Source organism: Moschus berezovskii, chromosome 9 (assembly GCF_049115385.1).
Source record: "Moschus berezovskii isolate FMDL1 chromosome 9, NW_MosBer_1.0, whole genome shotgun sequence".
Taxonomy (NCBI): Eukaryota; Metazoa; Chordata; class Mammalia; order Artiodactyla; family Moschidae; genus Moschus; species Moschus berezovskii.
This window is the reverse complement of record NC_142468.1, coordinates 25,806,981-25,824,731: the sequence shown is the minus strand read 5'-3', so window position 1 is coordinate 25,824,731 and position 17,751 is coordinate 25,806,981. Positions and strand designations below refer to the sequence as shown.

At 36.4% G+C, this 17,751-nt stretch overlaps 1 protein-coding gene across 15 annotated transcripts in view; it reads left to right on the top strand.

Annotated features, from left to right (window-relative positions):
- FUT8 (fucosyltransferase 8) overlaps positions 1-17,751 on the top strand; it is a 452,301-nt gene that overhangs the window by 363,265 nt on the left and 71,285 nt on the right. For all 15 annotated transcript variants that reach the window (XM_088839526.1, XM_055437108.2, XM_055437112.2 and 12 more), the window contains one exon: positions 8,749-8,986. In XM_088839526.1, coding sequence (XP_088695652.1) covers positions 8,749-8,986 — 238 coding nt within the window. The remainder of the gene's footprint in view (positions 1-8,748; positions 8,987-17,751) is intronic.

Below are 17,751 nucleotides of genomic sequence, written 5' to 3'. Positions count from 1 at the left end.
GAAGGTACACAGTAACTACTGTTTTTGCAATCTATTGTGGGTCTTAATTTATTTACAAATAAACATCAAAAAATGTAGAATTTAAGATTTTCAAAAGTAAAGAAAATAACGTGAATTGTTTAGAGCACTGTTATACGGAGGCAGTGAGAAAAGTGATCTAAAGAGGTTTTTTAATTAAAATAATAATAGCTAAGGATTTCAAAGAAATTTCTATTTTCCTTATAGTGGATTCTCAGTGCTTGGCCAGCTACATGGAAAAGTGGGACAAAGCCTCTATCCAGGAGAAGTAGTAGCAAGATTTGACGTGTGGTTTAATTATTGTTGATGGTTTGATTAAAAATCAGTGAGGGACAAGAGCTATAAGTATCGTTTCTACCCCGAAGAATGGCATTTTGCAGAATGTAAGAGCTGGCTTAACAGTGTTGTTATTCTTTTATTTAAAACAAAACAAAGCCTTTGCACAAGAACAAAATTCCAGCTACTGTTTCTCTTTTGTGTCTGCTAATCTATTTTAGTTGTGAATCCTATATAAGACACAGCTAACCTTTCTGGAGCTTGCCTTATTTTTATCCTTCTTTCCGCTTCTTCCCTCCTCTTTTCCCACTCCCACCCTGTTCCCTCACCCTCTGTCTTCCCTCCCTCTCTCTCCTCTCTCTTCCCTTCTCCTTTTCTCGTCCCCCTTTCACATACTACTGCCTTCTCCCCCTTTTTCCCCTCTCCCTCTCTTTTTTTTTTTTTGTAGAGACTATCTGCCAGTATCATTCCTGTATTTTAATTTTGAGGAGGAAAGCCCCATAAGTCTTGTTAAGTAAAATAATGGTAGATGGAAAGGCTTTCCGAAATTCGACCTTAATTTTGTAAAGCATGCTAGTTTTAACCTGACCAGTTCAGTTGGTTCTGAGACCTGGGAATCAAGCTGTCAACTTAGGAAGAAATATTGAAGGTACTTGAGGAAGTCATTTTTTGTGCATTCATGTAGGATTGGCAGAATCAGGCTCCTCAGGTAACAACTTTTCCTCTCTAGCCTTGGAGGGAGTTGTGATTTTGAATGAGAGAATTAAGCTTGGATGCATCTCATTCTTTCTCTGTCTTTTCTCTGTGGCCCTTATGGAAGCAGACAGTGTTCCTGAGGTTGCTCTGGTGTACTGAACTTGACACAGAGGTCTTTTAGGGACTATCTGGAATACCCAGAGGTGACAGAACACTGTCTCAGAGACTATCAGTGGAAGAAATTCTCCACTTTGTTTGTTGCTTTCTACTGGGTCTGTAGAATTTCCATCTTTTTAAAGATGATTTTCAGACATTCAGTAGAGATTTCTAGGCAAAGGGCAAAAGTTTAAAAAATGCATTTAAAGTAAGCCAGTTACTGGCTTTACTTACGAAGAAGAGCTTTTCTCTTCTATAACCATGTAATAGCTACCTACCTTTTGCTTCAATCCATCAGGATAACAGTCTGTAAACTATGTATCTTGATCTCTTACTCTTAAAATGTTACAAAATACCCACAGGGAAATTGATTTCCTGAAGCACTGGGTGGTCTACTGGTGGGTAAGCTAGTTTTTTCCTTACTATTAATATTTACAACAGATTGTTCTTCGCTGTGTGTGTGCACTCAGTCCTTTCCAGCTCTTTTCAGCCTTATAGACTGTAGCTCTCCAGGATCTTCTGTCCGTGGAATTTTCCAGGCAAGAATACTGGAGAGGGTTGCCATTTCCTACTCCAGGGGATCTTCCCAACCCAGGGATCAAACCCATGTCTCCTGCATTGGCAGGTGTCTAGAGGTGTGAAAAACACACCTGAATACTACTGTAACTTTGCTATGAAAATATTCGTGATATGTTAAAAGACAGTGATTTCCGGTGTTGGCTTTTGAAAATGAGAATGCTTTTTAACTTGCTCTTTCATGGTTAACTATGCCCAGAGTCTTTATTTTAATTACCACTATGCAGTACTTTAATTCCGCTGTTAGCTTCATTACGTTCTCTGCTTTGGTTTCTGAAAATAATTTTAGAGAAATAAAACCAAATTGTTTCCAGTACAATGAAGTGTCTTCTCCACACTATTAATGAATCTTTTCTTCATTACCACCACAAACCTAGATGTTGCAAATGTTTTTAAATAAGCAAATTAAAAACTATTTAGTCTTGTGATTATAGTAAACAAAGAGCACAATAAAACTTAACTTACCTGACTCAGTCCTCTAGTTTTTACTGACCTTTCTTTATTGGAAATAGCTATTTGTCTTTTAATTCCTCCCTATAGAAGTAATGTTATTAGAGAGAAGCTGGAAGGATTCATAGGGTTTTGATTCTTAACTGTAAGACTTGAAACTGTAAAACTAATAGAAGAAAACAGAGGGGAAAGCTCTTTGACATTGGACTTGGCAGTGATTTTTTTTTTTAGCTATGACACCATAAGCCTAAGAAACAACAACAACAAATCAATAATGAGACTATATAAAACTAAACTTCTGCACATCAGAAGACATACGAGGAGTCTACAGGTATATGCAAAGGTGCTCAATATTCCTAATCATTAGGAAAATGCAAGTGAAAACCACGATAAGCCAGATCACCTTAAAATCGTTAGAATGGCTACCATCAAGAAAGACAAAAGATAGTAAATGTTGTGGAGTATGTGGAGAAAAGAAAACCTTTATACCCATTCCGGTTGGTGGAAATGTAAATTGGTATAGCCACTATGGAAAACAAGATGTTCCTCAAAAAATTAAAAATACTACCATATAACTCCAGCAAGCCCACTTCTGAATATGTATCTGAAGAAAATAAAATCAGTGTCTCAAAGAGATATGTGTACACACATGTTCATTTCATCATTATTCACAGTAGCCAAGATATGGCAACAACCTATGGTTCTGTCAGTGGATGAAGGGATAGAGAAAGTATGTGTATATACAAACAGCAATGGAATGTTATTCAGCCATAGTAGAAAAGAGGAAATCCTGCTATTTACAACAATATGGATGAACCTGGAGGACACTATGGTAAATGAAATATGACACATAAAGACAAATACTACAAATACTCACATATATGTGCAGTCTGAAAAACTCAAATGCATGAAAGCAGAGAGTGGAACAGTAGTTACCAAAGTCAGGAAGGTGGGGAAAATGGAGATGTTGATCAGACGGTACAAAGGTTAAGTTACGTGGGATGTATAAGTTCTAAAAAGTTAATGTACAGCTTGGTAACTGTAGTTGTTAATAATAACACTGTTTTGTGTACTTGAAATTTGCTAAGAGAGTTGATCTTAACTGTTCTCCTCACCAAAAACTAAATTATAACTGTGTGAGATGATGGATATGTTAATTAGTTTAACTTTGGTGATCATTTCAGTTTTTACATATTTTAAAGCATCCTATTGTACACCTTAAATGTACTTAGTTCTTATTTCTCAAGTAGACATTCATAAAGCTGAGAAAACACTGACCAGCTCATTGCTGTGAGCCCACACTTTCCACTGCATCTTTTGTTGAAGACTTCATGGGGAGGGGGCAAATAAGAGCACTGAGCAATGGATCAAGACCTGAATTCTGAATTTTGGCTTGCCGCCGATTAGTGTATTTTTGCGACAATGGATCTGACATCACCTTTGTCTTGTACGTGCAGTCCTGTTGAACTAACAGTTAGTGAGCACTTATTCTTTGCAAGAGATGCCTGGAGATTTTATATCCAGTTTATATTGACTAAATGTTTTTGTTTGTTGTTGATTTAGCCGTTTTCTTCAGTGTTTTCATCTAGGAAGTCACACTGTGGAAAATTTTCCTCTGAAGATGCTTTTATTTGTATGGAAAATCTAAATAATCTTGGCAAAAGGTTTTCAGTTCAGTTCAGTTCAGTCGCTCAGTCGTGTCCGACTCTCCGCGACCCCATGAATCACAGCACGTCAGGCCTCCCTGTCCATCACCAACTCCCGGAGTTCACTCAAACTCATGTCCACAGAGTCGGTGATGCCATCCAGCCATCTCATTCTCCGTTGTCCCCTTCTCCTCCCGCCCCCAACCTTTCCCAGCAAAGGTTTTATCTGTGATTTAAAAGCCACAGAATTGATACTATTTTGTAATATTACATCAATTCTCAATTAGTACTAATTTACTAAGTGAAGGAAGTAGAAATCTCTCAATCCTAGCAGTGCCTAAGTTATATAATAATGCTTATGGTTTACTAACTGATTCAAAATTATTATTATTATTATTTTTTTTTTTTTAGCAAAATAGAAATTGAACTGGCTTCCTAATTAAACTGGCTCTTCACATCCCAGAGTGACTATTTTTGTGTTGTAACCCAAGTAAAATAAGTATTTTAGCATTTTGTGGTGCCTTTAGTGAATTAGTAATCATTTAGGCTTAACAGATGCTGCTTCCTTTAATACACTGTATTAGTTAGAGGAATATTGATTTAAATATGCTTCCCAGTGTTTATTTACAGGACAGTGAAAGCAAATGCATATTTCAGTTCTGTTGAGATAGAGTCATTCTCAGAAACTAACAGTGTCAGGTAGTGTTTTTTTAAAAAAGAACTGAACAAAAGGACTCTTAAGTCTGTTTTATCTGAAGTCCTTCTTATATGTACTATGGTGACAGCTTTACTGCAGAATTATAACTGTAAAATTGTTACATAACATTGTTAGCTTATAAGGGCCTGTGATTGGGCCACCTCATAGCACTAAATACAGATAGTACAACATTAATCCAGTGCGAAGTAATGTCTCTTGAGATTATGAGGATAAATGAGATAGTGTGTTTGAATTAGCTTTGAGCGTATACATGTATTTTAGTCTCATATTATCTCTGAGATAAAAGGATGGGTGAGCAGGGAGAGGTTATGGAGAGAGGTAATTTTTATATCAATTATAATTACCAAATTGAAGCAAAATCACAAAATTGAATTCATAACAGAGCTTGAATTAGAAAAAAAAACTTGTATCTTAAACCTCTCTGCAGTTCTTCAAGTAGAACAGAATGTCTTAAGTAATTTTGACAAATTTACCTCCTATTCTAAAACTTAAATAACATCATCATTGAAAGGAGCAAGAATACATGTGTCTATTGATGAGTCTGACTTTAAGAAGACCTGGTATACAAAACCCTACATTATAAATATAATTTATAGAGTTTGTAAAGTAATTTCACTTTGCCCTTCACAATTATTCTTTGCATTATGGACTTCCATTGAATAATGGAAAAAGTACATTTACTTAGCATTTCAAAAACACAATAAATTATATGTTAAAGGTTTATTTTAAATGCAGTTTTATTCATAACCCTTTCAGTCCAACTGAAAGTGATTTTTCCCTCTTCTGTTCCTTAATTCCTTGTTTACCACGATCTTAAAACATTTAAATTGTCTACTATTGTGGTTATTTATGTGTAGAATTTCTTATTCTATTGTGATATCCCATGTTTCCTTGTATACATTAAGTGCTTAGTAAATATTTATTAAATGAAAAAAGTTTCACCTATACTTGATCACTCAGTGATAATCAAGGCCAAAGGAGGGAGAAGTAAGACTCTCTCCCAGGGGACTTATGGGGGAACATTTTCATTCTATATTTCCCCGTCTCCCACTCACCAACAAGAATTGCTTCTTAGTGAGCCTCCATCTGTTGGAAGTGTATCATATTCCAAGTGTGTGTACGTGATGTGTGTGTGAGAGAGAGAAGGGGAGATAGGGAGGGAATGAGAAAGGAAGAGATGAGTGGAGGGAGCAGCGTAAAACCATAAGGAGGGGAAAAAGCAAAAGAATTAGAGCGCAGAACAGAATTATCCTGCCTGCATTTTGGCATTTCTAGTAGAGAAATATAGAAGAGAGTGCATTAGGCACTCAAGAAGCAAACAAAACCAGATTTTATCATCAGAAATAGCTACCCTGATAGAATGATAACATGATTAAAGTAAAGCTTTTAGTAATGAAGCCCTTCTCTATATTCTTGCTTACGAATGATACATACACATTTCAAGTTTTTTGCAGACATCAACAGAAAAGTCTAAAACCAGGATCAGTGGTAACTGACAAAGTCTGTTTGGTAAGAAATTCGGAGATTATGTATGTGAATGTATGTATGTATAACAATGGCTCTGTTTCACGTTAATAGAATTCCATAAATCTCTTTATTTGTTGCTACTTTGTAACAGTGGTGGATAACGAAGACTCAGCTCTGATAAGGGGTTTTCTTATGTAAGGTTCCTTTCCATCAGAATAAGTTCCTATCCATCTCAGAGTTGTTGCTTTGTTTACCTATTATATATCTGCTTTTTTTTTCCTAGATATTTATTCTGATGAGCCTAATCTTGTGTTAGAAAATAACTTTTTCTGTTTCTTGCTATCTCTCTCTTTTTTCTGAATATTTTATGAACAAGACCCTTTGAATTTTGCGGACTTTTAAATATCATTTTAGTTTAAAAAAAAAAATGGGCTATAGCTCTGAGTCTTTTCAGTGTTTTGTCTAACTATTATCATTCCAAACAGCCATTCATTTTCTCTTATCACTCTCTGCCTTAGAGTCTTCCATTGGTTACGCGTATATGTAGACCTTTCTCATTCCAGAAGCAAACATAATAGACTTTTTTCCCTTTCTCTGTGTTATCTTTGACATTACAGAAAGATTTAATATATTCTGTCACCAACTTACTTGAAGACACATTAAGACTCTTGAATTATGCTTCATTTCATAAATTATCCTCTTTTCCTTAGACTTCAGTTCTTGAAACATTGGGTTCTAATTAAACTCTTTTCTCAAGAAATACAGATATATTTTTTAATGTAGATGTGAGTCTTCTTTTCAGCAAAAAAATCTACAGTTTGAAAACTAAAGGTCAGATGTTTTAATTATATTCCTTTACTGTCTTTTTTCCTTAAAAAATATTAAAACTAATGTAAGATATAATATGAAAAACTGGTTGTGAGGTATGTGGGATCTCTGGACTAACTTTGCAATAGCTCTGTACATCTCAAAGCAGTTCTAAAAGAAAATGTTTATTGAAAAATATGTGAAGGACATTTTGATTCGTATGAATTTCAGAATTATTCAGAGTGTTTTATTTCTTACAAATCATGAAAAATCTAACAAATGTCAATACTCTTTGCTCTCTTAACTATGAATTAATAATAATAATAAAGCTTTGAATCAGTTTGAGAACATTATTTACTCCCAGATCCTTGTATAATATTGTAAGAAACTTAATGATGAATTGGTCTCTGGACATCAGACCCGCTCTGTTCTTCTTAGATCTTCCGTGGCTGAAGTGGGAATCTTTATAGCCTGAGGAGTCTGTCCATGAGTTCAGTCTCAAGCAAAGAGAATCAGCAACTCTAGAACTTGATTGAGGAAACAGCATTGACCACATCTTGCTGAATTTTATCTGGGCTTTCTTGAATTCTTAAGGGCTCTAACTCTTTACAAGACTCTTGACGATATAGGTTCTTCTTTGATCTGAAAGGACTAGCCTGCAGTGGCACATCTGAATATGAAAGATAATTCTGAAAGTAATTGTGTGTTGTAATTTCCCTTCTCATCTTTTTTTTCCCCCCGAATCATTTTATAGCCTTATCATCCTAGCTTTTGTTTCTAGGGCTCTACTTGACATGACAAGTATGATGATGACATGACAAGATGATGTCCCTAGAAAATAGTTGTAGATTTGTGGTTTGGCAACTGCTTTATTAAAGGCTGACATAAATTGAGAACTAATTACCTTTCTTATTGCTATGTGGAAGAAAAGATGCTATTCCTAAAAGTACCCGTTCATTCTCTCCCGGACCTGCAGACAGAACAGCTTGAAAATTTTCTCAGGCTAAGGAGTTCTTGTCAAAACAGATTTTTATTTGAAGAACTAAGCTGCCTAGGGTATTTACAAATAACCCAAATGAATACGATAGGGCTGAAACCTTGGAATGGGAAAAAAGAATTTTTCACATTTGCTTAACCCCACTGGACCCGTTGTTAGATAATACAAATAATATTAAAGTGTTTTAACCAATTGCTAGTCATCTTATATCAAAGTATGTAAATAAGAAAAAAATGGATAACCTGATTAAAAATTGGCATAACACACTCTCAATATATCTGATATAAAGCATGTTCTACATTTTATTTTGAAAATTACCATTAGCATCAATTTTGTTTTCTTAAAGTCCTATGACTGATATTTCTTAACTTTTGAACTCGTATCCTTTTACAGTATTCAGTAGCTTGACTTCCATAATGAAAAAGTCCATTTTGTTGGTGACATCTCGAAACCTGGAATAGATAGAATTATTAGATAAATTATAGTTTTTCATTTAAGATAATTTGAGTTTCATCTGTGAAGGTAATAAGCTCAGAATGCTGAAGTGCAGCTGGAGTAAATGAACTATTTTGCTCGTTTTATAAAGATTTCAATGTGTGCAACTTTGAATTCAAAGAGGATCATACTTACATGTTCTGAGTGATAGAGAAGTGAAAGAGTATTATTAGTATTTTGTTTTTATGTAACTGCTTAATTTCACATTTGTTGGTGATGTTTCTGAAGTAACTGGTCTTTTTCATTGCCATCTCCCAAAGTATGCACATAAAATTTTCAGTGGATTCTTTGAAATCTAATCCTGAAAACTAAATTCCTTGCTTAATAAGATATACTAGACTGGTCCTGGCTTATTATATTGATTTTTGACATTTGCCACCTATAAAGAGAAGTTAACCTCTCCATATAGTTTATTGTCTCCTTTTGTTTCTCTTCCTTACTGACAGAATCCCAAGGACTGCAGCAAAGCCAAAAAGCTGGTGTGTAACATCAACAAAGGCTGTGGCTATGGCTGTCAACTCCATCATGTGGTCTACTGCTTCATGATTGCATATGGCACCCAGCGAACACTCATCCTGGAATCTCACAATTGGCGCTATGCTACTGGAGGATGGGAAACGGTGTTTAGACCTGTAAGTGAGACCTGCACAGACAGATCTGGTGTCTCCACTGGACACTGGTCAGGTAAGAAGCCTGTGCAACTTGTCATCTCTCTGGGTTGAACTACTGCATAACCAAGTTATTGGATCTCTACTTACAACCTTATGGATCATAGTATTTTTCTCTGCATTGTGAATACTATACATTATTCAGATAAAATCTGGAATAGTAATATTTTATTCACAAAGTGTTTTATGATAAATGTCTTATTTTTTGGCCACACCACACAGCATGCAGGAATCTTAGTTCCCCAACCAGGAATTGAACCTGTGCCCTCTGCCATGGAAGTGCAGAGTCCTAATAACTGGACTGCCAGGGAATTCCCTCAAGATCAGTTTCATTTCTAATGTTCATTTTTATCTGGATCTATCAAAACCACTAAGTTTTTCAAGGAACATAATTTATTCTTTCAATGATGATGATGTACCTTCTCTTTTTGGGGTGCTTTCACATTATTGTACTCATTTGATCCTCATAATTATAACATAGATTGCTGGTTCTCAGACTTCAGCATGCATGAGAATTATCTGGAAAGCTTATTAAAATACTATTTTCTGATTCAGTAAGCCTGAGACAGGGCCTGAAATTTGTGTTTCTGACAAAGTTTCCAGGTTCAGGGACCATGAGAACCACCTAGACAGTGCAGGTTACTTTATCTCCATTTTATACTTGAGGACAATGAAGCCTAATTTGTTTATGGGATTTTAATTTTATTCCAGAAACATTTAATGAGGAACAGTGTGTTTAAGGTACAATGCTAGGCATGAAAAGAGATGCAAAGTTGAGCAAGAAATTTCTCTCTAAGGACTTGGGGATAGAAGGGATAGAGTATAGATCGAGTTTCTTACCACTAGTCTCTCATTTTCTCTCCAGTGATGATCTTTAAATAAGGTCCAAAGTTGGGCTGCCTTTGTTAAAGTCTTTGCTGTATCTTTTTGTAATCTTGGGCAAGTAAACTTAACTTGGCCTTCATTTCCTCATCTGTAAAATGAAGAGTAACAATTTACTTACCTCTTTGAGTTGTTGATAGGATTAAATGCACTGATATGTATAACGCACTTAGCACAGTACCTTACATATAAGCTCAAGTAATTGTTAGATGACTTTAATACCTGTATTCATTGAGTGCCAACAGTGTGACATATATGGAACTAAGTGAGTAGGTGAAATGCGTAGTAAGTCAGTATGCTATCTCTATACTCACATCTTATGAGAAGTCCAGTATTTTTCAAAATGCTGAGGCATTTCAGTTAATGTAATTTCTTATGGAGCTGAGCACCGTTTTTCACACATTAAAACACTAGATGTGAAATAAGGAGCTATGTCATTGACAAAGGGAGTAACTTCAGTTCCTTTGTTTCTTTTTGCCTCCTTTGGGAAATACAGGTAATACTTCACAGAAATGTCAAGAAAGTTAATTGGGTAATTTCTTCTGTAAAATGCTTTAAGTTGCTCTATAAAATGTCCTTTATGGTTTTAAAGTATCATCTTGTGATATGAATTTTGTCTTCTTTAGGAACCTTATTCTGTATATCAGCATTTGTTTTTTCTTTGTAGCTCACTTCAAATTTAAAATGAACCTCTTAATCTAAAGCTTAGCTGAGCTTTAGTTTTGAGGTTTCCTCTTCCATTGATCCGGCTTCTCAGGTCGCTCAGTGATAAAGAATCTGCCTGCCAGTGCAGGAGACACAGGAGACGTTCAATCCCCTGGAGGAAGAGATGGCAACCCACTCCAGTATTCTTGCTTGGAAAATCCCATGACAGAGGAGCCTGGCAGGCTTCAGTCCATGGAGCCACAAAGAGTCGGACATGACTGAGCGACTTAACACACACACACTTCCATTGATCTGCTCTGTGGTTTATAGCTGGTACAAACAGATTAGGTGTCAAGGTTAGGGAGATACAGGAAAAGCAACTCTTATCAGTCTCACTGTGGCTGACTTTTTCATTTTGTGTACTTAATTCAGTTTCAAGCTTCTTTGATTGTGGAAACATAAAGCCTGCAAATAATAAGTTTCAGTGTTTCAAAGGAGAGGTAACTTTATGAGTCAGTTAATAAAAAAGTGAAAAGTTAGCCACACTAGACTTACCAATTTTGTATATAGGTTGGCCATGCCAATATGCTACAAGTAGTTATTTGGTTTGTTTGATTGTACTCCTTCCTTATATATTTTGTATTATGTAGTAGCAACTATAGAACATGAAGGTTAAAAATATAAAATATGGAGAAGGGAATGGCAACCCACTCCAGTATTATTGCCTGGAGAATTCCATGGACAGAAGTGCCTGGTGGGCTACAGTCCATGGGGTCACAAAAAATTGGACATGACTGAGTAATTGAGACTTTCACTTTACTTTGAACAATACCTGTTGTAGTAGACATGATATTATTGGAAAAGAGTCAATTGTATTTTTATACATCTAAAAAACAACAGTTAGAAAATGTAATTACTTTTGCACAAAAAATATAATATTCTTAGGAATAATAATTAACAAAAGCTAAGGATGACTGTTAGGCTGGAAATTATAACGTGCTATAGACAGCCAATAAAGATGACCAAAATAAATGGAAAAAATATATATATATATCAGATAGACAACTAATGAGAACCTACTGTATAGCATATGGAAATCTACTTAATGCTTTCTGGTGATGTAAATGGGAAGGAAATCCACAAAAGGGGGTTATATATCCACATATGGCTGATTCACTTTGCTGTATAGCAGAAAATAATATTGTAAAGCAACTATATGCCACTAAAATATTTTTATGAAAAGGCTTGAATGTGAAACATTCAGAATTTCTTCATGTTACAGTTAAACAGACTCTCAAAATCATCCTTACTTTTTTTTATGTGGACTCTAAGACCTGGTAGATACTAAGTGGCTTATCCACAATCACACAGCTTATAAATGACAGAACTCTGGTTAATACATTCACTCTACCTACCTCCAATCTCAGTCCTTCCTAGTTCACTATTGTCAAATGCCTTACCTACCAGAATAATGATTAGAAGCATAGAAAGGTCTGTAATGTCTGGGAACTAAATAATATGATGAATTTAATAACTCCATCCTCTTTCCTCCCTCTGTCCTGTAACTTTTCCTGAATCTTTTATATAATTTTAGGTACTGAAGAGTTACCAGTGATATTTTCTTCTTAGTCATTTTCTGTCCCTGATTAAAGAAATCATTTTATCATGGTATCATAGAATTATAATTTTAATTAAATATATCTTTGCTTTTTCACTACAGATACTGTATAAAGTCATACATCTTTCTTCATGCAAATGAATTAACCTATGCCTGTTGGACACCTTTAATTAAACTAGTAGTTATTTTCAGTGTTCTTTCAGAATTCATTATAAGTAAAATAATTTAGATGCTAATCTTATATCCAAAGGAAGAGGTTTATTTTAGAACTTGGAATACTTTAATTTTTATGAAAAGTATGATTGCCATCCACTTCTGTGTCTGTTTATATACACTATCTGTATATGTACCTTTCGGAGAAACCTATTTCTAGAATTAGAGAAATCAGAATGAATTTTAATAAGCTCTTTGACATTAATCCTTCAGTTAACCATAAGTCAACTAAATCTGTTATTGTTCTGACTTGTACAAAGATTTTTAGGATATTATGACACGACTGCCATGAAATTATTACTGTTTGTACTCACTTGACACGATGTGCCTGAAGGTGGAATTTAGTGATTTCTGTGCAAATCTGTCACCAGTATAGGAATTGGTATGCACATTTGATCATTTGAATAGCCAAATCATAGCTTGTTGTAAGTTGAATACTTTGTTTTTCTCTTTCATTTTTTAATATTTGTGTATGAAACCACCCTTTGTAGTAAAATGCTGCTGTTTAGTTGCTAAGTTGTTTCTGACTCTTTGTGACCCCGTGGACTATAGCCTGCCAAGCTCCTCTGTCTGTGAGATTTCCCAGGCAAGATACTGGAGTGGGTTGCCATTTCTATCTCCAAAAATTTGGTTTAGTGAAGCAAATTATAAAAATTATGTTTCCAATTGTAAATAGTAATCTTGTTACCTACAGCTGTCATGTCGGTTCTAAAGTTGTTGATAAAATGGTCAGTTATTTTTCTGTATCTCAAAATGTTTCCTAAACCTGAACTAACTACATGTAATAGGCTTGATTCTTCCAAATAGATTCCTTATGAAAATTTAGAATGGGAATCTTGGCATTTAATAGTTTGAAGTATCTTTCAACAGTAATTGATTTGTTAAATTTTGTTGACTGTTTTAGGCTATGTATGACTACTAGTTTCCAAGATACTTTTCTGGTTGCTGTTTACTCTCCAATACATTGATTTAGCAGTAGGGAACCCATCATATTCAGATTAGCAATTAAACCATTTGGGTGTTTTGCATTTCCATCTCTTGTGTTTCATTGTCATAAATTTAACTGAATTACTTAATTTGATAAATCTAATTGAAAAACTTAATGAAAATAATGACTAGTAAGAAACAGTGCTTATAAATATGAAAAAAATTAATGCCCTAGAGGTATCTGATTTAAGTGTATGTTTAAATAGATTGCTGCTTGCTTGAAAAAGTTGGCTTAAAGCTCAACATTCAGAAAACTAAGATCATGGCATCTGGGCCCATCGCCTCACGGCAAATAGATGGGGAAACAGTGAAAACAGTGGCTGATTTTGGGGGCTCCAAAATCACTGCAGATGGTGACTGCAGCCATGAAATTAAAAGCTGCTTACTCCTTGGAAGGAAAGTTATGACCAACCTAGACAACATGTTAAAAAGCAGAGACATTACTTTGCCAACAAAGATCCGTCGAGTCAAGGCTGTTGGTCCTGTATGGATGTGAGAGTTGGACTATAAAGAAATCTGAGTGCCGAAGAATTGATACTTTTGAACTGTAGTGTTGGAGAAGACTCTTGAGAGTCCCTTGGATAGCAAGGAGATCCAACCAGTCCATCCTAAAGGAGATCAGTCCTGAGTATTCATTGGAAGGACTGATATTGAAGCTGAAACTCCAATACTTTGGCCACCTGATGTGAAGAGCTGACTCCTGGGAAAGATGAAGGGCAGGAGGAGAAGGGGACTACAAAGGATGAGATGGTTGGAGGGCATCACCAACTCAATGGACATGGGTTTGGGTAAACTCCGGGAGTTAGTGATGGACCAGGAGGCCTGGCATGCTGCGGTTCATGGGGTGCAAAGAGTTGGACACGACTGAGCGACTGAACTGAACTGAACTGATCTGCTTGCTTTATTTAATTACCTAAATTGGATTGTTACCTTCTCTCCATGCCTTATTTCAAAAAAGATTTGGTCAAAAGGTTTTATTTGGCATCCTTCATGGAGGCAAGCTTAAACTAATTTAATAAAAGCACTTGCTTTGTGCTAGGCACCATGCTGGACTACATACTATCTGGTCAGCCTGGGGGAAAGGCAGACAACTAAAACGAACAATTAAAATTTATTGTGACATGGGTAAGTCCATAGTACTGTAAAGTATATATCTATCATGTGTTTGGGGTTCTTCTGTCTAAGGCCCCTTACCTTATACTCAGTCATGTCCGACTCTGTGACCCCACGAACGGTAGCCCGTCAGGCTCCACTGTATTTTCCAGGCAAGAACACTGGAGTGGATTGCCATTTCCTGCTCCAGGGGATCTTCCTAACCCAGGGGTCTAACCAGCGTCTCTTGGGTCTCCTGCCTTAGCAGGCAGATTCTTTACCACTGGGCCACCTGGGAAGCCTGACCATTTACATAATGCTATGTTTCCTGCATTTTATTTAAAATTTGCATAATTGTTGTCTGTAGGACGACAATTTTGCATTACCATTTTATGTAGAGAGAATAGGAAGGTAATTTAGTTTTCTGCCTTGGTTGAGTAGTTTTTTTCCAGTTATATTAGAGATGTAATTGACATATAACATTTTATTGGTTTAAGATATACAGCATGAGTTTAGTAAAAATCCATCTTCTCACATGGTTACAAATGTTTTTTCTCGTAATGAGAACTTATAAGATTTACTCTCTTAGTTACCTTCAACTCTACAATATAGTATTGTTAACTATAGTCACCATGCTGTATGTTCAGTTCAGTTCAGTCACTCAGTTGTGTCCGACTCTTTGCGACCCCATGAAACACAGCACGCCAGGCCTCACTATCCATCACCAACTCCCGGAATTCACCCAAACCCATGTCCATTGAGTCGGTGATGCCATCCAACCATCTCATCCTCTGTCATCCCCATCTCCTCCTGCCGTCCATCTTTCCCAGCATCAGGGTCTTTTCAAATGAGTCAGCTCTTCATATCAGGTGGCCAAAGTATTGGAGTTTCAGCTTCAGTATCAGTCCTTCCAATGAACACCCAGGACTGACTTCCTTTAGGATGGACTGGTTGGATCTCCTTGCAGTCCAAGGGACTCTCAAGAGTCTACTCCAACACCACAGTTCAAAAGCATCAATTCTTTGGCGCTCAGCTTTCTTTATAGTCCAACTCTCATATCCATACATGACCACTAGAAAAACCATAGCCTTGACTGCTGCTGCTACTGCTGCTGCTAAGTCACTTCAGTCGTGTCCGACTCTGTGTGACCCCATTGACGGAAGCCCACCAGGCTCCCCCGTCCCTGGGATTCTCCAGGCAAGAACACTGGAGTGGGTTGCCATTTCCTTCTCCGATGTGTGAAAATGAAAAGTGAAAGTGAAGTCGCTTAGTTGTGTCCGACCCTTAGCAACCCCACGGACTGCAGCGTACCAGGCTCCTCCGTCCATGGGATTTTCTAGGCAATAGTACTGGAGTGGCTTGCCATTGCCTTCTCCGATAGCCTTGACTAGACGGACCTTTGTTAGCAAAGTAATGTCTCTGCTTTTTAATATGCTGTCTAGGTTAGTCATAACTTTCCTTCCAAGGAGTAAGCGTCTTTTAATTTCATGGCTGCAGTCACCATCTGTAGTGATTTTGGAGCCCAGAAAAATAAAGTCAGCACACCCTCAGAATTTATATATCCTTTTCTTTTGGAAATTTATACTTTTGACCACCATCACCCCTTTCTCCCAACTTTCCCTGCCTTCACCTCTCTTTACCTCTGGCAACCACCAATCCATTCTCTTTTCCAATGAGTTTGGTTTTTTTTTAGATTCCACGTATAAAGGAGATCATACAGTGCATGTGTTTCTCCGACTGGCTTATTTCACTTAGTATAATATCCTTAAGGCCTGTCCGTGTTGTTGCAAATGACAAGGTTTCTTTCTTTCTCATGGCTGAATAGTATGGCATTGTGGGTATATGTATACATATACATGTGTGAGTATATATGTATTATTTTCTTTATCCTTTCATTCACCAATGGACGTTTGAGTGGTTTCTATGGCTGAGTTGTTATAAATAATGCTGCAGTGAACATGAGGGTGCAGATATCTCTTCAAGATAGTGATTTCATTTCCTTTGTATACATACCCAGAGATGAGATTGCTGGAATATGTTATTCTATCATTAAACTCTTTAAGCAAATACCTCACTAAAGTTAAAAGGAAAATTTTTAGCAAGCTTAGACAAATTAAATTATACTTTAACTTCTTTCTGTGAAACTAATATTTGTGACATTTACAAAACTACTCAGATGTCTATTGAAGTCATCCAAATAATCTAACAAGCTCGTATCCTTAACAATGGCTGATCTCAGATGGACCGATTGATAAAGTAATAATATGTTTGATAATCTATAGACATAACCTGTTAAGATAGACTATGGACCTGCTTCTACATAGTATTTTTACAGTAGTATTTGCAGCCTTTGGTGATTAATTAAGTAGAATATGAAATAAGTGCACTTAATATTTTAGATCCCTTGTGCTGCAAAAAAATCTTTATTACTGTTTAGGTAATGTGAGGGAAAGGAAAGGATACCGGTCTTTGAGTTTTAACTGTGTCTGATCTCAGTTGTGTTGTTTTTAGCCTTCTGAACGTAAGCAGTTAATTATCGCTTCTGAACCTCAGATTTGCTTTAATAGAGCCCATGATATTCAATACTTATCTCCCTACCCACATTTATGGGACTGTAGTCTTTGCAGCCAAAGATGGAGAAGCTCTGTACAGTCAGCAAACACAAGACCAGGAGCTGACTGTGGCTCAGATCATGAACTCCTTATTGCCAAATTCAGACTGCAAATTGAAGAAAGCAGGGAAAACCACTAGACCATTCAGGTGTAACCTAAATCAAATCCCTTATGATTATACAGTAGAAGTGAGAAATAGATTTAAGGGACTAGATCTGATAGAGTGCCTGAAGACCTATGGACGGAGGTTTGTGACATTGTACAGGAGACAGAGATCAAGACCATCCCCTTGGAAAAGAAATGCAAAAAATCAAAATGTCTGTCTGAGGAGAGGAGGCCTTTCAAATAGCTGTGAAAAGAAGAGAAGTGAAAAGCAAAGGAGAAAAGGAAAGATATAAGCATCTGAATGCAGAGTTCCAAAGAAGAGCAAGGAGAGATAAGAAAGCCTTCCTCAGCAATCAATGCAAAGAAATAGAGGAAAACAACAGAATGGGAAAGACTAGAGATTTCTTCAAGAAAATTAGAGATACCAAGGGAACATTTCATGCAGAGATGGGCTCAATAAAGGACAGATATGGTATGGATATTAAGAAGAGGTGGCAAGAATACACAGGAGAACTGTCAAAAAAGAGCTTCTCGACCCAGATAATCACGATGGTGTGATCACTCACCTAGAGCCAGACATCCTGGATTGTTAAGTCAAGTGGGCCTTAGAAAGCATCACTACGAACA